The sequence below is a fragment of the Plecotus auritus genome (genome assembly GCF_963455305.1).
Source record: "Plecotus auritus genome assembly, chromosome: 11".
In the NCBI taxonomy this organism is placed as follows: Eukaryota; Metazoa; Chordata; class Mammalia; order Chiroptera; family Vespertilionidae; genus Plecotus; species Plecotus auritus.
The window spans coordinates 27,395,907-27,416,797 of NC_137777.1; the positions used below are offsets into that span (position 1 = coordinate 27,395,907).

Sequence of the window (20,891 nt, forward strand, 5' to 3'; positions counted from 1 at the left end):
CGATTTTAGTCCTGTAGCCTTCCTAAATTTACTTATCCATTCAAGTAGGTTTTGTTTCTTTGGTAGATTCTTTAAGAATTTCTGTATAAAAAAAATCACATTGATTAGAAATAAAGATAATTTTATTTCTTCCTTCCCACTCCTTCTGCCTTTTATTTGTTTTTCTTACATTATTGCACTGACTAGGACCTCTGGTGCAATGTTGAATGAAATGGTAAGATGTTACAATGTTGACAGTCTTGTCCTATCATTGATCTTAGAAGAGAAACATTCTGTCTCAGAACTTCGATTAAAAGAGAGGAACCTATTCTAAGTGCTAGAGAATTTTTATATTCAAACCCACATTTCTGTGGATTAGTCCATTGATCCAAAAGTTGTATTTACAGTAGCTGGACAAAATAATTTTTACACTGATATAAATATGTGATATTAGTCTGTAGCTCTTTTATTTCATGTTATTTTCCATATGAAAGTTCTTCAAATACTTGAAGACATCCATTACATGCCCCTGATTCTTATTTTTCCTGGGCTTAATTTAAAATGTGCTTAAAATAGTCTCTTTCTCTCTTTTTTTTCTCTCCCAGATCTTTGCATGAAGTTGTTAGCTAGAACTGTTAAGTCTTTCTAAATCTATAAATTGCTCTTACGTCAAATCTTCCACATTTTCCTATGGTTGATTAGTTTGAACCTATACAGATTTGTCATCTGGAAAATGATAAAAATGGATCAGAATGTACTTAGAAAAGTTAAGTCATTCACCCATGCAAACACTGTGCCTCTGTCATTATCTGGGTCTTCAGTTTTTGCCTAAACCTTTATGTCATGTTAATCCTGAAACCTTAATATGATGGGAAAGATAAGGACTTCTTGACTCCTTCCTTGTTTAGTAGCCATTCAAGTAACAAATTATTTATTGTCACTAGAGGCCTGGTGCATGAAATTCGTGCATGGATGGGGTTCCTAAGCCTGGCCGGCAATCAGGGCCTATCGGGGCCATCTCGCCTAGTCCCGATCGGAGGCCTGCGGGCCTGCCAGCTGCTGGACAGGGCCTGCTGGACAGAGGGAGGGACTGTGGGAGGTTTGCTAGCCGGGGGAAGGGACCAGGAGAGGTTGGCTGGCTGTGGGAGTGCACTGACCACCAGGGGGGCAGCTCCTGCTTTGAGCTTCTGCCCCCTGGTGGTCAGTGTGTATCATAGCATCCGGTCGTTCTGGTCGTTTGGTCAGTTGCATATATATATATATATATATATATATATATATATATTCCCTTTTCCTTTGCATTCTTTCAAGCCATTGCTAACATGCAACTAGTTAGAACATTTTGAGAGCTACCTGTGTTCTGAGTACATTATTAACATGATCACAATCATTCCATAAGATACATGTTAATTTGCACATTTTATTGAATAAGAAATCTAGTCATAGAATGTTTAAACCAGTTAGTCAAGGACCTCTAGCAAATTATTACTGTCTTCCTAACTCTCAGGTTTCTACTTATATATCATCGCTTTGTGCTCTTTTTTCTATTTCACACTTAGTTCATTTAGCTTTGCAACATATTTGCTCTCATTCTTCCTTTTCAATAAAGTTGTAAGTAAGCTGACTGAGGGTAGGGATCATATAATATGAATTTTTGTATCTTCTTTAATACCAAGTAGAGAGTTTTGGTTATATAGTAGGGCTCTCAATAAATGACTGTTGAAATGAAAATTATAATACTATAAATAATTTCTCTCAGGGTCTGGTATGCCAGATGGCTAGCTACAATTTTGTTTAAGTTTATAGTTTTTATTTGTAAGTCAGCACTGATTGAATAGAACATTATCCAAGGCTTGGGTGTGTATATGTGTGTAAGTCTGTGTGTGTGTGCGCGCACATGCGCAGGCACATGTGCTTATGTGTAGGAATGGTTTATGAAACTTTAGAATACATATTTTAAGGAATTTTGATAAAATGAGTTGTACTCAGGGCTCCTTGTTAAATTTAATTGTACAAATGAGATTAAATAAAACAAACATATGAAGTAGAGGAAGGGAAAATTCGCCCTAATGAGGATAGTTTTACATTACTGATTATAGAATGGTGACAAGTGTTTTGAGAAAACTCGTACTAAACATTATCAACTTTACCTAAATTGGTTTCTACCTTTTGAAATCAGAACTAAGTAGTCATTTCTATCATAATGTTTTAAACTAAAAAAAAAAAAAAAAAGGCAGAGTTATTTGTTTTGTGCAGGCTTTTGGTTAGTTTCAACAAACTAGGCTTTGACATTTTGGTCAGTGTTAAACTATGTCATGGCACTTTAATAGGAATTGGGATTTTTCTTGCCCCTGTTTCACTGTCCAAAAATTTGGAGACTTGGCAGAAAACCTTGGGAAAACTAAAATTCTACTTCTCCCAATATGTTATTACTCATCCTAATGTAAAATAAACAATCAAGAAGGGGAAGAATTTAAAGATAAGCTACAATAAATAATATTTAAAAAATATAAGTTGATGTCTTTCTTGTTTAAGAATATAAACAATATAAATACCTCAAATATGGTGTCATTATTGAGTTTCAGTTATTGGAATCTTCATTTAAGAAGTAATGTGACTTTATTATCTATTTGAAAATGGCTTGGCTGAAAGCTAAAACTGTTATAATTACATTAAAGTTTAAGAAAACACAGTAATTGCCATGAACAGGTAGGATTGCAAGGATAGATTAATATTAGGCATTGTCAACATAATTCCACTAAGAGGTAAAGAAGAAAATATGAATAGCTCAGTAAATGAAAAGTCATAAAAGCAAGATTCAGCATCCATTCCTGGATGAAAAAAATACTCAGTGAAAAGTTAAGAAGTGTTTTTTATTTTGTTCTTTAGATCCCACATATAAGTGAAATCATATGGTATTTGTCTTTATCTGACTTATTTCACTTAACATAATACCCTCTAGGTCCATCATGTTGTGCAAATGGTAAGATTTCATTCCTTTTTTTTTTTTTTTTTTTTTTATGGCCAAGTAACATTCCATGGTATATATGTACCACCACTTTAAAAAATATATTTTATTGAATTTATTGGGGTTACATTGGTTAATTATATAGGTTTCCAGTACAATTCTATAACACATAATCTGTATATTGCATTTTGTGTTCCCCACCCACAGTCTAATCTCCTTCCATCACTATTTACTCCCCTTTACCCTCTTTTATTTGGAACAGATTCACAGACCCGGAGAACAGACTGATGGTTGCCTGAAAGGAGGGGGGTTGGAGATTGGGCGAAAAAGGTGAAGGTTTTAAACAATACAAATTGGTAGTTATAAAATAGTCAGGGGGATGTGAATATAGCATAGGGAATATAGTCAATAATATTGTAATAACTATTGCCTGGCCCATGTGGTTAAGTGGTTGAGTGTCGACCCATGAACCAAGAGGTCCCCGGTTCAATTTCCGGTCAGGGCACATGCCTGGGTTGTGGGCTGGATCCCCAGTGGGGGGCGTGTGGAAGGCAGCTGATTCATGATTCCTCTCATCATTGATGCTTCTCTCTCCCCCTCTCTCTTCCTCTCCCTGAAATAATAAAATATATTTTAAAAAATTACTGGCAAGGAAATTGTGATTGTCTGATTATAATATCTATTTCAGGTAAACCTTAGGAATTTACCCACCTGGGAAATTCACTGTGCAATTTATGCCTTCCAAAAGAGTCACAAAATACCTTCTGAACTTCTCTTCCAAATATTTCAGGTGTTTCTCTCCATTTACAGCATCTTTTCAAACACCTTTCTTTTATCAGTTTATACGTTTGAGTGAAATATATGATGCCCTACTGAATGAATGAATTACTTCCTGACAATACTAATCCCCGTTCGCTTGTTTGCCTGTTCTAAATGACCCATGTAACTACTTTATTTTCCGTCTTCTCAGTATCCCTGTGCTCTCCATTTCCAGGATTGGTGCTGCATCCCATGTGAAAAGCAAGAAGTCAAATGAAGATTTTCCAGTGCAAGATGCAGTACTGGCTGTTCCCAGCTTTTTTGGCAATTGCTTACTTTTGCACCTTTGTCCAGGGCCAAGGTAATGGAAAACTTAAAGATACTAGGTTCTGCGACTCTGCTCTTCTTGGTTCTGATTACTGTTTTTTATTTATTTATTTGACTTACCCTAATAGTGCTTAAACTGTGTGTGTAGGCAGGGTTATGTGCTGGTTTTTACCCAATACTACCAACTATTTACATTGTGAAAATGTGCCACAGCTTGGATGAAGGTGATGAGCACACCAGTGATTGAGCATAGTAATCTGTGGCAATTGGTTAAACAGCTTATTCTTAACTTGTTTCTTTTCAGTCTGTGCAAATTTAATGAGTAACACAAATTTGCATGTTATAAAATCAGTTGTTAAAAAGGAGCTATAATGTGTGTATATTCCAATCATGCATTTGTTTCTTAGAATTTCTGCAAAATATTCCAACCACTTCACACCTGGTCCTGAATTTTGCTCCTTTTTTTAAAAAAAACTGAGGACATAGTGTGAAAGTTACTAAGGGTCTGACGGAGGCTGCTGATACACCATTGTAAGCATTTCTAACTTTGTTCTAATTGAACTTAGTTTTTGAAATCTACTATTTGTTTTATTGGGATCTGCACTTTTATTTATTTTTATTTTTTAAATATATTTTATTGATTTTTTTACAGAGAGGAAGGGAGAGGGATAGAGAGTTAGAAACATTGATGGGAGAGAAACATCAATCAGCTGCCTCTTGCACACCTCCTACTGGGGATGTGCCCGCAACCAAGGTACATGCTCTTGACTGGAATCGAACCTGGGACCTTTCAGTCCGCAGGCTGATGCTCTATCCACTGAGCCAAACCAGTTAGGGCTGCACTTTTATTTTTGATTCCCATTTATTTTCTAAAGTATGTCAGGAGTTGTTCTGGCCCACTGCTTGCTTTTATAAATAAGTTTGTGTTTTTTATTTTTATTTTTTTGGAAGTCAGCATTTGTTTATATATGACTGTGGCTGCTTTCACACTGCAATGACAAAATTGAATAGTCATGGCACACACTATAAAGCCCACAGAACCTAAAATATTTATTGTCTGGCCCTTTATAGAAAAAGTATGCTAAACCTCAAAGTAAGTGCATAACACGTATAAGTACTCCAAGTGGCATTACTAGATAAACGTGGAAATAGTCATTCATCAGCTGAGCAATGAAGTCTAACTGTGCTAACGTTGTTTTAGGGATGTTAATGTCTTATGTGTGGAATTTAGGATTGTAAAAGAAGTCAAATGCAAGAACCACACCCTGGTTCCTTAAAGTGAGGCACACTTGTTTGGAAAGGAATGGAACTCAACTCTTTGCATACTCAAGCAGTGTTAAATCACTGGAGTTACTGACCGTATTTCCCATACTTCATGCAACACATCAGGATGAGTTGGGCAGACAAATTCTTATTTATGGTGAAAGAATGTTTCGGCAGTGGCAATGAGAGAAGTGATAATAGAAATCTTAGTTAACTTACCCTCTAAACTATGGGATACAGGACACAGGTCCTTGGGAACAAAAGGTAGGCAAATCACGAAGCCCTTCAGAATTGCCATCTCAGTCTAGCTCAATTCAGAAATAGTCATTCTTCGAGTAGCTGATCACCTAGAGCTCTTCTGGGGGACTTCCAGGGGTGCTGTGCACCAGATATACATTGTTAACCAAATTCTGTCTTAAATGAACTTCTGTGGGGCACATACTGCGTGTCAGGTTCAGGACACAAAGCTGAAGGAAACTTATTTTTTGCCTTCTAGCTGCTTACTGTCCACCAGGGAGACAGAAGTATAAGAAGGTACATTCAGTGCCAGTTCTGTGGGGGTGGGGCAACAGACAAAGATAGAAAGTTAGATTGAAGCCAAATTATGGAGGATTTTAAACAGCTCTTCTTAGAGGGACACTCTGATAGCAATATACTCATACTCATCTTTGTGACGCAGGGGTTTGAGGGAATAGGAATAACTAAAGCAACGCAGGCATGTGCCTAGACCGGGAATTGAACCATGACCTCCTGGTTCATAGGCTGACACTCAGCCACTGAGCCACACTGGCCGGGCTCAAACCATATATTCTTATAGACACATTTGGAATCATGTTTATGCACAAAATGGAAAACAGGTCAGTGTGGTAGGCAGGATAATGTGTCCACAAAGACCTTCATATCTTAATCCCCTATATGACAAAGGGGAGTTAAGATGTCAGATACACTGAAGGTTGTTCATCAGCAGATCTTAAAATAGGAAGATTATCCTGGATTATCTAGGTGAGTCCAATTTGGGCCCAATTACAGGGTCCTTAACTATGCAAGAGTAAGGCAGAGGAACCAATGTCAGAGTAATGCCATGTGAGGAAGACTCGACCAGCCATTGCTGGCTTTGTTGATGGAAGGGGCCTCAAGTCAAGGGATGTGGGAAACCTCTAGAAGCTGGAATAGGCAAGGGGATGGATTCTCCCCTGGAGCCTCCAAAAAGGAGTGCAACCCTACCCACACCTTGATTTTAACCCAGTAAGACCCATTTCAGACTTTTGATCCCCCAGAACTATCAGGTAATACATTTTTGTTGTTTTCAGCTACTTTGTGGTAATTTGTTACAGCAGCAATAGAGAACTAATGAAGCCAGTATTAAAAGGCATACAGGAAACTAACACTCCCCTCTTAAATTGTTGCACATGCCCAGGTTGCAGGCCCTATCCCTAGTAGGGGGCATGAGGGAGGCAGCCTGTCAATGATTCTCTGTCATCATTGATGTTTCTATCTCTCTCTCCCTCTCCCTCTCCCTTCCTTTCTGAAATCAATAAAAATTTATTTTTAAAAAATTGCTAATGAACAGGTAATGCATTACCACTTAGTGTCTTCAGGTGAGTCTTTTATGAAGTACTTTCCCTCTCCCGAGAAAGTAAAACCACATTGGCTCAAATAACTGTTGATACTTGGGTTAGTCCAGCATCTTCTTTTTAGGACAAGTTGTTAAATGAGCTGGAACACAGAAAAAATAATGTTGTGTTGGCTGCAGGGGCAAAAAATGTGTATAGTATGACAGAATGGTGGCACCAAAACTTTCTCAGAATTTTGCAGTAAATCTGTACTTGGTTCTAGCAATGTTTGTGTTGGGTGGTTACAAGAAGGAACCGCTAAAGGTAAAGTAACTGTCATTTAAAAACCTCAAAGCACATAAAATTGGAGACTTTGCATCGGGGCTAGATTTAACTTTATAAAGACCTCTGTGTTAACATATTTACACATGTTATTTGCTGTTATTAGTAGTCAAACATGTTTGGAAGTTGAGAATATTTTCCTTCTGTTTTCGGCATCTTTATAATGGATCATGAAATTATAACATATTAGGTCCCCAGCAAGATAAAAGAACCCTGTAGCATATCCCACAGTAAATTTCTCTCAAATTTTAATTTTTCTATTTGTAGAACATTTGGGCAATGCATGTAATTGAAAAAATGACTGAGGTTAAAAAAAACAAAACACAACACTAAGGTTTTTTTGTTGTTATTATTTGTATGAGGTTGTTTTTAGATCACTTGGAAAAGTTAGCCAAATACTTCTCTGCTGCTTAAAGGTCTTTTACTTAATAAATATAATGTTGTTCCATTGACATAGCACCCTACACTATGTTTTGAAGGGGAAAATGCTCTCAGTGCCCATACTGCTCCATCTCTATCAGTCAGGGATGTTTGGTGCCAAATAAAAGAAACTTATTCTGGCCAATTTAAGCAAAAAATGTATTTACTGTAGGTAATGAAGTGGCTCATAAAATTAAAGTTAAAAAATTAAACTTTGAAGAGGATAGGATTCTGGGAACATCCTGGATATAGTTTCTAGAAGTAGTGACCTTTTTTTTTTAGGGCATGTCTTTGGAATGAAATGACTGGACCTATTTTCCATCCTTCCATCTTTGGACAGATTCTTGGGCGAGTCAGCCTGACCTCCTACCCCTGAGCCAGGGGAGGATGGCGGATTGATAGCATAGCCAGGGCCCCATGCAGTGCAAAGGGAGTGTTGTTTTTTGGAAGAAAACCAAGGTGCTGCTAGGAAAGGAAGTGGGGAGGTAATTATGAGGAGTGGAGAGCAGAGGATCTGCATTTCAGTGTTCCTGTGTGAAAAACAGTATTTCAAGAAATTAATGGAATATTTCATTGGAAGCAAACCTTTGCATAGGTTGTCACTTGTCAAAACAGCAAGATTTCAGTTGAGTTGAGTTAACGTTAAAGAAAGGAAGGAAGAAGGAAGGAAAGTAGAAAGGAAGGAAGGAGGAAAGAAAGGTAGGAAGGAAGGGAGGAAAGGAAAAAAGGAAGGAAGGGCAGAGAATTAGCCCTTTAATAGTCATATTATGAAATAAAATTTCCAAGTAGCTGATAACAGTGAAGCTTCAATCAAAACACATAAACGTTCCTTTTCTGCCCACAAGATTTGATTTCTATGAGAATTATCGCAGTGAAATTCTTGGGGTTTAAAGAAAATCTTCCCTCTTAAAAAGAGGGAGCCCTAACTGGTTTGGCTCAGTGGATAGAGCATCGGCCTGTGGACTGAAGGGTCCCAGGTTCGATTCCGGTCAAGGGCATGTACCTTGGTTGCGGGCACATCCCCAGTGGGGAGTGTGCAGGAGGCAGCTGAATCGATGTTTCTCTCTCATCGATGTTTCTAACTATCACTCTACCTTCCTCTCTGTAAAAAATTCAATAAAAAATATTTTAAAAAGAAAGAAAGAGGGAAGTAACAAGCCTAGTCATAGAGAAGAAGATATCCAATGGACCCTCCTTGGTCTTTCTCCTCAAACCCCCTCTGGGATGAAGTGCATATATTCACAAATGTTATATTTGGCCCAATCCCACACAGGAAGTCTGACTTCACCATACAAAGAATGAGTTTGTTAGCTCGCTCTTGGTTCTTGGTGTGGGCCAGACATCAAGCTTTACACTTGATTTTTGTCTTTTTAAAAAGCTTAGGCCTTTGAGTCAAGTTCATACAAGCATTTATAATTATTACTGCACTTAAGTATATGTATAGAAGCTTTGTGCTCGCAAAAGGAAAAATTGTGGGTCTGGTATTAAATATTCATAAATTTTTGTTCCATGAGATAAGAACAATTATTTCTCCAATGGACTTACAGTGTTGCTGTCAATCTTCTGCCCTGGCTTTGGCACGAGCCCCAGTGCCTCCCGTACAGGGAAGAAGGAGCTAACTGTGAAGTTCATAAATCTGACCTCATGCTTCTCTCTTTCTTAACTAGCTTTTCTTCTTTTCAGTGTTTTCCCCTAAAGGCAAAAACATAAAGGAAATGTGAACTTTGGGTCTAAGATTTTCTATTTATTTATTTATTCTTAATTTTTATTTATTTTTTGTTAATCCTCACCCAAGGATATTTTTCCATTGATTTTTAGGGAGAGTGGAAGAGAGAGGGAAAGACAGAGAGAAACATCTATGTGAGAGAAACACATCGATTGGTTGCCTCCTGTGTGAGCCCTGACCAGGGCCCGGATGGGACGGGAGAAGTGGAATAAGTCTACAACTGAGGTACATGCCCTTGACTGGAATCAAACCTGGGATCCTACTTCGGTCCACAGGCTGATGCTCTATCCACTGAACCAAACCAGCTAGGGCTCCAACATTTTCTTTTAATGATTATGAGAGCATTTATGCTTACATAGGCAATAGATGTGGTCCCTTGATAAAAGAAAATGCTCTTATTGCTATTTGCTAGCAGTTGTAATGGGACTGTAGTTATATGAATCATTTGTAAATTGTTTAAAGGGTTGAATATTGATGGATTTGAATATTAAGCAAGTTTTTGCTTCCCAATCCATTTCCTTGAGTAGTTCGGTGGAAGCCAGTGTCACTCCGGGTTCTGGGGCACCATCTGTGTTGTCCGAGCATGATCTGGTGTCAGGGCATGGTCAGGGTTATCCTCATTAGGTTCAGAAGGTTAGCTATAAACTACAGGCTATAAACTCCTTTAAAGAACCTTTAAAGAACCACAGCCTGGGTAGAAAAGGCTATAAAGATTTCTAATCTTTAACCTAGGAATCACGAATGTTGTTAACTTCTTTGCCCTCCTTGAGATGTCAGCACACCTGGGGTGCTGACAGAATTGGTTAACCCTCTTGGAACCGCCTGGACTGCAGCCTCCATCCTGCTAGTTATCCTTTTCCACCTGATGGCTCCCAGGCCCTCCAGCTTTCTTTCATCAGTGCATTCATGCAAAACCTTGCAATAAGGTTGGCCCATGATGGCTATCGGCCCACTGAAAAGATATGGGTCAGAAACTGGATATGTTGTTTAAATCTTTACTTTTAATTTTCTTCCATAAGTAATAAGAACCTATCTATAAATAGATTTTTCTCCCCAAGTTTTGGACTAAGCAAAGTAATAGTTTCTCTGTTCATCCAAATGTTCACGTTAACCACCTTCCTCTTCTATTTCAAAGTCATTGTTCTTATGACGAACCCATATTTTCCCACAATCCAGAGAAATGTAAACACTTCCATTCATGTCAAATTGAGAATGGGAAGCTAATGTTTTTGTTTTGCATGGCTGGCATTCTCTACTGAGAGGTCAAAAAGGGCAATAAGAAAGAGAATGGTGCTCTTAAGATTGTGTCCCTCTGTGCTTACTGCTTTCAGATGAGTGGATAGTTTGTAGGGGAGTGAATTACTCATTCATCTATCTCAGTGAAGGGTGACTTCTTAATATGGATCTCCTCCCAAAGAAACAGCATTTTGTCTGGGGTCAGAGATTGTCGTTCACCAGTATGTGGACTTGGGCAAGTCTCTTTGCTTCTCCTTGGTTTCCTTATATATAAAATTGAGGTAGCAATGTATTTTTTGTGAGGATTAAATGAACTTCTGAGATTACCCATCAGATGATATAATGGGGAAGGGAAGCCAACATTTATTGACCACCTATTATAATGTGTTATACCCATTGTCATGTTTAATGTCATCTATCATGGGCAGAAAGTATTGCTGTCACCTTAAAAACACACAAGGCTTTGCGAGGAACGGTCACTGGCTCAAGGTTATCGAATAAGTGACAGAACTGAAAATCACGCAATGTTCAAACTGCCTACCTGCTGTCAGGGGAATGGGTAGGAGGGCTGGGTGAAAAAGGTGAAGGGGTTAAGCAAAAAGCCCATAAAAATTCATAAACACAGACAGCAGTATGGTGATAACCAGTGGGAAAGAGCGGTGCGGGGAGGTAGAAGAAGGTACAGGAGGGATAAATGGTGATGGAAGGAGACCTGATTTGACTTGGGGTGGTGAGCACATGATACAATTTATAGATGATGTACTACAGAATTGTACACCTGAAATCTAAATAATTTTATTAGCCAATGTCACCCCAATAAATTCAATAAAAAAAAGAAGAGTGTTTGCTTCCTTTCCCCACACTCTGTTTCCTAAAGTGAGAAAGTAAGGCTGGACATAAAAATGGGTAGTAAGTGCTAAATTTTTCTGTTAAGCATTAGCCTTTTTTCTTTTGACAAACCAATGTAGATATTATATAATTTCTTTTTAAATTCTGCAACATTGATATTGCATTCCAAATATTCGTTTTGAAGTTCGAATGAGTTACACAAAACATAATAAAGAGCTACCCATTTTGTGAGCTATCAGAACAGATGAAATATACTGGGATGATTCATGACCATGTGCTGTGTATCATTCTGAAAGGTATAAATCACCTACACTTGAAGGATAAATCAAAGTTTGTAAAACATAATTATCTTGTATTTGGTCTTTTTTTAAATTTTGGTTCTTTACAATTTTTCTCTCAAGTGGTTTTAAATGAAGATCTCATGACTATCATATGTCCATAACAGTCTTCTTAAATGATCCCATTATAACGAATATTGGCTTACTAACGTGAAAAACCTACAGGCATAAAACAGGTCCTACTAGAGTTAGTTGACTAACACAGCTCACATGTTCCAAGAAGAAAAATTCATCCTTGTAACATAGTGAAAGCATTTTACGCACAAGATTGGCTTCAATTTTTTAAAAATATATACTTTATTGATTTTTTACAGAGAGGAAGGGAGAAGGATAGAGAGTTAGAAACATCGAAGAGAGAGAAACATCGATCAGCTGCCTCCTGCACACCCCCTACTGGGGATGTGCCCACAACCAAGGTACATGCCCTTGACCGGAATCGAACCTGGGACCCTTCAGTCCACAGACCGACGCTCCAGGGGTCCTCAAACTTTTTAAACAGGGGGCCAGTTCACTGTGCCTCAGACCATTGGAGGGCCAGACTATAGTTTAAAAAAAAAACTATGAACAAATTCCTAGGCGCACTGCGGGCCCGGGACGAGTTGGCTGCTAAGCAGGACAGGCAGCGGCACCCGGCAGGCCAGATAAATGTCCTTGGCGGGCCGCATGTGGCCCGTGGGCCGTAGTTTGAGGACCCCTGCCCCGGGTATCCACTGAGCCAAACCGGTTAGGGCGGCTTCAATTTTTAAACTAGATTAGAGTATTGAATTCTAACCCTAAGTTATAATTCTTTGTCATGAGATTTGTACTTTTTGACAAATGCTCATCTCTTGAGTAAGAAACAAATGCTCTTAGGTTTGTGTTGTTTTGCAAACGGGTTAATTCATTAATGGGGTTGTCGAAAGAGCACATTTTGAGGCTGAAGTCTTATGTATTTTGAATATATTACTTTGACTTTTCAGTTTACCTTAAATGGTGGTTTAAATGTTTCAACATTTAATCATTTTTTGTTTTTCCTTTACAGTGGCTCCACCCACAAGATTAAGATATAATGTGTTATCTCATGATAGTATACAGATTTCATGGAAGGCTCCAAGAGGGAAATTTGGTGGATACAAACTTCTTGTGACTCCAGCCTCAGGTAAAAAATATCAACTGTATTTTCTAGAGTATAGCAATCTGTACACATGGGTAACTAAAAATGTGTAGTGCTAAATGTTGCTTTAAAAGCATCTGAAAATATTTTTTATTAATTTAATATTTGAGCTTGACATCTTACCTTCTAATTAAGAAAGTAATATTCCCAAAGTCAAAAGAAGGACCATTGGGCTCTCCCTAGTTCTCCTCAGGTGACATTTCCAGGCTGTCAAAAATTCTTCTCATGTCTGTTTCAACATAGGTTGAATACTTTTGTTCTAAGGACACTTAAAAAAATACCATACATCTGGCCCAGCCAGTTTTGCTTAGTGTTTAGAGCATTAGCCATTGGAATGAAGAGTCTCTCGTTCAATTCTGGTCAAGGGCATGCACCTTGGTTGCAGGCTGGAGCCCCAGCCCCAGTTGGGGTGCAAGCAGGAGGCAACCATTCGATGTGTCTTTCTGATATTGGTGTTTCTCTCTCTCCCCCTCCCTTCCACTCTCTCCAAAAGTCAATGGAAAAAAAATGTCCTCGGGTAAGGATTGACAAAAAATAAAATAAAATAAAATAAAATAAAATAAAATACCCTATATCTGAAGGCCAACAATTGTGACTAGCTGAGAACATTGTGATTAATTAACTTTAATAGAATATATTCAGCAATTATAAATTAAAATTACATAAGCTAAGTAGATATTATAAAAATAAGTGATAAATTAAAGCAGGAAAAGCAAAGTTAAATTTATTGATCATGAAGGTAAAGTAGTTATGTAAAAGATGCTCTTTCATATACCTGTCAGCTATCATTTCTTCTAGGATACATTTTTATAAAATATATTTTTATTGATTTCAGAGAGGAAGGGAGAGGGGGAGAGAGATAGAAATATCAATGATGAGAGAGAATCGTTGATTGGCTGCCTCCTGCATGCCCCCAACTGGGAATCGAACCCGCAACCCGGGCTCGGAATTGAACCTGGGACCCTTCAGTCTGCACTCTGATGCTCTATCCACTGAGCCAATCCAGCTAGGGCTAGGACCCATTTTCATATAGTACATAATAAATACTCAATAATAACATATTTGTATAATGTGTATGTATAGAAACATAGTATTTTTTCCTTTATTGGTGATAAAGATGGTTATGTGGAGGTGGACTACTTTTCCATTGGAGACCTTTGCCCAACTCATTCAATCAGGCAGACAGATGGTCTGTTGTTCCTAAGCCTGGACCTCTTACCTAAGAGCAGATTTAAAATCTCAACACAACAAGCAGATAGAACACCTGGCTTCCTGCTGTGTCACTAAAAAGTAGCCTTCTTTTTATGAACAAATATTATACATAGGCTTCTTGGAATGACTTTGGGTTTAGTGCTACTAGATGGCGGCTTTTCCTATGTTGGCCGACAAAGTGACTCACTTGTAGAAAGCAATCTTTTCTTCTCAAACTCTGGTTCAGAGTTTTCATTTTGGAACATAGCCCAATTTTGAAATAACTCTGACTTTAAAAAATATAGTTTGTTTTCTAAATTAAGCCATTCTGGGAAATTTCAGTGTAAGAGATTCTTGAACATTAGTATGTCTCTAAAGGTCAAAATATAAATTGCTAATATGTGGTACTGCTGAGAATTTCCCATGTCTGACCTTGAAAGGTAAATGTTTCATCCAGGTCATCAATGTGTTAACTTTTCCTGATTAGTTGCTGATCATACCAAACTATGAAGCACCCCCAAGCAGGTGCCACTGAGGAACTATCGATCTCCAACTCGTGCTCACACACCTCCAGTGACAAAATAAAAGTTGAGGATGAAAGCAAATTATTTCTTCATGAATACTGGGTTTGTTTTCCTCAGTGACCTAATGTCCTTTCTGCAGTGGCCCAATTAAATAAGACAGTCTTGACACTCTGGTATCTACTTGATCAAACATAAAATAAATCGAGTAAATAAAAAGGGTAGTAAGGCCCTACCTCAAGAGACTTCGCAAGAGCCTCCCTCTTGTATCTTGGCCACCAACTTGCTTCCAGACTGAGGAAGACCCAAAAACTTTAGGGCCACGTGAGCCACGGCCACGGCCACATCGGCAAGCACAGGAAGCACCTGGGGGGCTGGGGTAATGCTGGTGGCTTGCATCATCACAGGATCACCTTCGATAGATATCACCCAGGTTACTTTGGGAAAGTTGGAATGAGGCATTACCACTTAAAGAAGAACCATAGCTTCTGCCCAACTTCAGCCTTGATAAACTGTGGACCCTGGTCAGTGAGCAGACACGGGGGAAATGCTGCCAAGAGCAAGGCTGGAGCTGCTCCTTCATTGATGTGGTGCGATCAGGCTACTACAAAGTTCTGGGGAAGGGAAAGCTCTCAAAGCAGCCTGTCATTGTGAAGGCCGAATTCTTCAGCAGAAGAGCTGAAGAGAAGAATAAGGGTGTTGGTGGGGCCTGTGTCCTGGTAGCTTGAAGCTACATGGAGGGAAGTTCATTAAAATGTCCACAAATACAAAAAAAAAAAAAAATATATATATATATATAAAAGGGTAGTAAGTACTTCTAGTCATAAAGTGTTTGTAGACATTTTTAGCACTACAAGACATGTTCCAAGTATTGTTTATACTAATTTCTCCTAAAGTGTATTCCATGGTACCCTGCAGGATGCTAATAGCTATTATACAACCAATAGTTTAATGGTCAAATAAATTTGAGGAGTGATATTTTAAACAGAGTTTAAAGCTTTTTTATTGCAGGATTCTCAAAGCCTTTAAAAGAATACACCCTATGCCTCTCAGAGAGGGATTCTGATACACAGTTTTCTAAGATAAATTTTTTTGTTGTAGATGAGTTTTGATTGATAGTAGTTCATGAAACCAAAATTTAGCATCTCGGACACAAATACATTTAAGGAAATGGGTTTTGACAAGAGAAAGGCTCAGTTCTGCCTTTGTGTAGCAGGAGGCATGGATAATGGTAGCATGGCATTTCAGACTTAATGTCATTAATTTTTATTAGAATACTAGAGGCCCAGTGCACGAAATTTGTGCATGGGGTGGGGGTGTGTCCCTCAGCCTGGCCTGCACCCTCTTGCAATCTGGGACCCCTCAGGGGATGTCCGACTGCTGGTTTAGGCCCAATCCCTGCCTGCTTGATTGCCCCTAAATGCTCACCTGCCTGCCTGCCTGATCACCCCTAACCACCTCTGCCTGCCTGATTTCCCCTAACCACTCTGCCTGCCTACCTACCTGATCTCCCCTAACTGCTCGCCTGCCTGCCTGATCGCCCCTAACTGCCTCTGCCTTGGCCCCCACTGCTGCGGCTTCGTCCGGAAGGATGTCCGGAAGGTTGTTCGGCTGTTCAGTCTAATTAACATATTATGCTTTTATTATTATAGATGATTAAAACATATTATAATCTATGTTATGCTTTATTAAGCCAGCAAATTTCAGGCTTTTTTTGCTGCTACTTCTTTTTTTTGCTGCTACTTCTAAAGGGGCAGATGCTTTAAATTAATTTCCCTTTTCTCAGACATAGTAAATGCTGCCAGAAATTAGAGAAGAAGGGTCTATTTGAAATTTTGAATAGAAGATTGAGTCTTTAATCCATAGCATTTTTAGGAAAGCCTTAGATGTCAGTCTAATTTGATGGAAAGATAACGGGGGCTTGAAATCTTTTCATGAAACAGGCTTTTAAGTAGCCAGGTAATGAATGGTTCCTTCAACATCCTGAGCCAGTGATGCTCAGATTTAAGGTAATTAAATTGCTAGTGCTTCAAGGATGCTTTGACTCATATTAGAAAGGCCATAGGAGAAATTCCAGCGTAGATAATTGCATTCAGTCTGCCCATATTTTCCCTTTCACTTTTAATAGTAAGTGAAATTCTTTCCTTGAAGAGTATATCTGATGTTGACGGCTTCCTGTCTTCTAATCTGGTACTATGGTTTCCCCTAGTGTAAAAAGGCAATAGGGTGTTATGATGACAGGTTTTTATGAATGTGTTTTTATCCATTTAGACAACTGAAACCTGTGCTTAAGTTTTCTAATGGAAAGAGTACAACTGAAAATGAAAATGAAAAGCATATTAAAATTAAATGCTATGCACATACATACTATGATATATTTTTAAAAATATCTTCCCCTTTTAAAAATCTTGATGGCTAATAAAATCTCTTAATGTACACAGTTAACCTACTTTTTAGAACTGATTTATCTTTCTGTTTTATTATAGGTGGAAAAACTAATCAGCTGAATCTCCAGAACACTGCAACAAAAGCAATAATTCAAGGTCTTATGCCAGACCAGAATTACACAGTTCAACTTATTGCACACAATAAAGACAAAGAAAGCAAGCCAGCCCAAGGTCAATTCAGAAGTACGTATTTACAGGTCTTAAAGTGCCGCTGTGGGATCTGTCCCAGCTCTGAGTTTGAGTCTGTGGTAAATATTGGAGCAGGTTAAAATTCTAAATTGTTTAGATTTGAAGAGATCTTAAAAGACATTCTGCACAATCTTCCATGAGCTCTTTCTATCACTATTACTCTTCTTCTGCCTCTTGCTTCACCCATTCACTGTCCTTTAAGTTTTAGTTTTCAAATGCTATCCATGACAATGTCTTCTGAGCCATACCCAGACAACTTATCTACCCTGCATAGACTAGATGCTCAATAAATATTTAATGAATGACTGAATGGATGATGCCTACACCTTCTCTATGGTATCCCTAGTAAGTGCCAATCCACTCTGTATAAAACCAACCTTTACAACAAGGAATTTAATCCTTTCCAATAACTAGTCAGTTGGCATTTATGTTGGCTAGGTCCCGTGATAAACAGATTTGTGAACAAATGCAACATGGTAAGTCTTAGAGAGAGATTCAGGACTCTATGAAGGGTGGTTCTCTCTCTGCCCCAGTAATGGGCTGGGAAGAGAGTATAGCTTCATATTTGAACTAGTTCTAAAGTAAGTTGTGCAAACAGAGAAAGGGTGGGGCATGCAGAGCATTCTAAAACAGGGCAGAAAGCTCTGAAGCAGCCCAATCTGTGTTGGTACTGTTTCATTAGAAAGCTTTCCCTTAAATTGAATTTAAAACTTGTTCACACAGGCCCTAATGCTTCTGCCTTTCAGGAGATATTCATTCATTCATTTTTTAAAATTTAAAAATGTATATTGCTTGTCTACTAAGTATAAGCCCCTATTCTGGGCACTGGGACATGACAAATTCCTCCTATGGACCTTATATTCTAGTGACTGGAGACTACACCAACTTCTTCTTGGAGGTGGCCTTTCAAATGTTGAGATCACAGCTTTGCATATCATGAATGCAAATGGAAGAGGCCCATCCTGGTTAACTTTCTGGGTAACTTCATTGTTAAGATAGATTTTTAAAAGAACCCAATTTATTACTAAGAATGATTTTAAACATTAAAAAAATTAGCAGAATAGCACAATAAACTCCTAAGTATCCATCACTCATTTCAACAATTAGCCATTCATGGCCAATCTTCTTTCATCTGTTACCCCACCCCCCATATTATTTTAAAGCAAATCCTAACCATCTTTTCACATAACAATAGCGTTTTAAATCTTGCCACTGGGATTAAATCCATAAATCTGGAAGGCCCTGGGTTCTAGAACTGTGTGTGCAGCAGTGTTTATCTGATTTTCTATCTCTCCTTTTTTTTTCTTTCTCTTCTAATTAATGTTTTATGAGACATATTTTGTGATTTTTTTTTTAATTAAAAAAACTCCACACTTTTTGTTAACCTGCTATCTCTTTAAACTTCTGAATAAAGATGATTGGTAAGTCTTTCTGTCAGCAGGGCATACATACGTTTGAAATGTTACATTGTTTTGAAATTTGCATGGTCTGGAAGCCCAGAGGAAGGTTTTTAATGTTATTTTCAATATAAAACAGCCTTCTGTCTCAGTTTATTGGCACTGTGCCTCAGTTTCTGGCCTCTGACATTCCTACATGAATAAGCAAAATAACTTGTCTTAAAGTTTGTGAGAAGCAGTAAAAGGGACAGGGAAAATGATCATTTTACAATAGTCTGAAGGTATTGTGATTACTGATTTCACATATTTCACTGACTGGGCACCCTAAGAAACACAGGTAGCCTTTAAAAGGTTTCCCAATAGCTATTTACTCTAAACACTTAAAAGAATATGCCTTTGTTTTCAGCTCACTTAGCTCTGCTGAAATTATCTTAGTGAAACAGTCTAACTGGTTCGTTGGATAAATTATATGTAAGCTTATATTTTTTAGCTATGTTGTTTTTATTGGCAGGATAGAGAGATTAGTTCTCCCCAAATAATGGTTTGTAAGAATGAGATTACAATAACTTTGGATGGCTTCCTTTTCTATTTTGCATTTCAGTTACATTTTTGCTCCCTGTGAGATGGAACTAAAGCCTGTTTTCCCTTCCCTGGAAAATTTTCATGGGTGGATCCAGGAAAATGATGATCCAGACAAATCCTGAGAATATAGGTTTGGAATTGTGTAGGGAATGGAATTCTTTGTAAGTCCATCTTATGAGACAGGGAAGCTTAAGAAATAGTCTTTGTGTTTTGAAAACAAAAGGCATGTCTGGTGTGTGTATTTGACCAAGCAATTCAACCATGTCTAGCTTCAGTGTCCTCATCTGCGAATGGGGGTGATGACAGGTGCCTGTTACCGTGTGGGTTAGCTCAGTTCAGCACATAGTAAGGTGCACAGTAGCTACTATTATGATTAATGACACTTTGCTTTGATAGTCTGTTTTCTACTGATTTCTCCCCTGCGTGAGGGAGACAACAGTTTCGTGTGACATATGTGTTACATCTTATATGTGACCTAGTGGCCCAGTTCAAGATACTGTTATTTTTGCTTGTTCACTTATTGACTGGTCAATGATCCTATTTTGGAAAACTTTCTTTTCAGCCCATTTTCCTCTTTGGAATGGCGTTTTGCTTATCTCTGCCTGCAAAATCTTGCTCGTCTTTCAAAGTCTGGCTCAAATGTCATTTTCCCAGTGTCGTTTCTTGAGTCTTTGGAATTATTCTTTCTCAAACCTAGTTGTACTTTCTGCACTGTTCAGCATAATTTTTCTCATATTAAAGTTGCAGATTTTTTTTTTTACAGAGGATTTAAGCAATTGGAGGCCATGGCCTATGTGTGGGTGGGATTGAAGATGTAGATTTGGAAATTATCCTAAGAAGGGTGAGAGTTAAACTTGTGAGATGATAAAATTGTAGGTGTGGCATACAGAGATGCAAGGCAAATTTAGTATGTCATGTTTTAGGAATGGAAGCAGAAAAAAGACCCAAGGAATGAGAATGTTAAGGAGGGTTCAGAGGAATGCAAAAAAATCCGAGGATAATGCCTTTGTAAAACCCGAGGGAAAAAAGAATTTAAAGAATGGGGTGTTCCATATAACCCAGCAGTTCCACATCTGGGTATCTATCTGAAGAAAACAAAAACACTAATTCTAAAAGATATATGCACCCCTATCTTCATTGCACTGTTATTTATAATAGCAAGATATGGAAGCAACCTAAGCGTCCATTGGTGGATAAATGGATAAAGAAAACACACACACACACACACACACACACACACACGCACACGCACACGCGCACACACACGCACATTGAAATATTACTCAGCCATAAAAAAGAATGAAATCTTGCTATTTGGACAATATGGGTGGACTTAATGCTAAGTGAAATAAGTCAGATAGAAAGACAAATACCATATGATCTCACTTATATGTGCAATCTAAAAAAACACAAATGAACAAACAAAAGAAACAGACTTATAGATACAGAGAACAAAGTGGTGGTTACCAGAGGGGAGTGGATTAGGGGATGTGTGAAAAGGTGAAGGGGACTAAGAGGTATAAACTTCCAGTTATAAATTAAATGAGTCACAGGAATATTATGTATAACTAGGGAATATTGTCAATAGTATTGTATTTTATTGATTTTTTTTTAGAGAGAGAGGGAGAGGAATAGAGAAATAGAAACATCA

General features: G+C 38.2%; 1 protein-coding gene and 1 pseudogene across 6 annotated transcripts in view; both read left to right on the forward strand.

Annotated features, from left to right (window-relative positions):
* Window positions 1-3,979: 3,979 nt before the first annotated feature.
* COL14A1 (collagen type XIV alpha 1 chain) overlaps window positions 3,980-20,891 on the forward strand; it is a gene marked incomplete at both ends in the record, with an annotated part of 185,099 nt that continues 168,187 nt past the window's right edge. For all 5 annotated transcript variants that reach the window (XM_080646647.1, XM_080646648.1, XM_080646649.1 and 2 more), the window contains 3 exons: window positions 3,980-4,067; window positions 12,782-12,898; window positions 17,112-17,255. In XM_080646647.1, the coding sequence (XP_080502773.1) occupies window positions 3,980-4,067; window positions 12,782-12,898; window positions 17,112-17,255 (349 nt within the window). The remainder of the gene's footprint in view (window positions 4,068-12,781; window positions 12,899-17,111; window positions 17,256-20,891) is intronic.
* Window positions 14,528-15,353, forward strand: LOC308236608 (large ribosomal subunit protein uL15-like; annotated as a pseudogene). The gene is made up of 2 exons: window positions 14,528-14,544; window positions 14,919-15,353. The product of its transcript is annotated as a large ribosomal subunit protein uL15-like (transcript).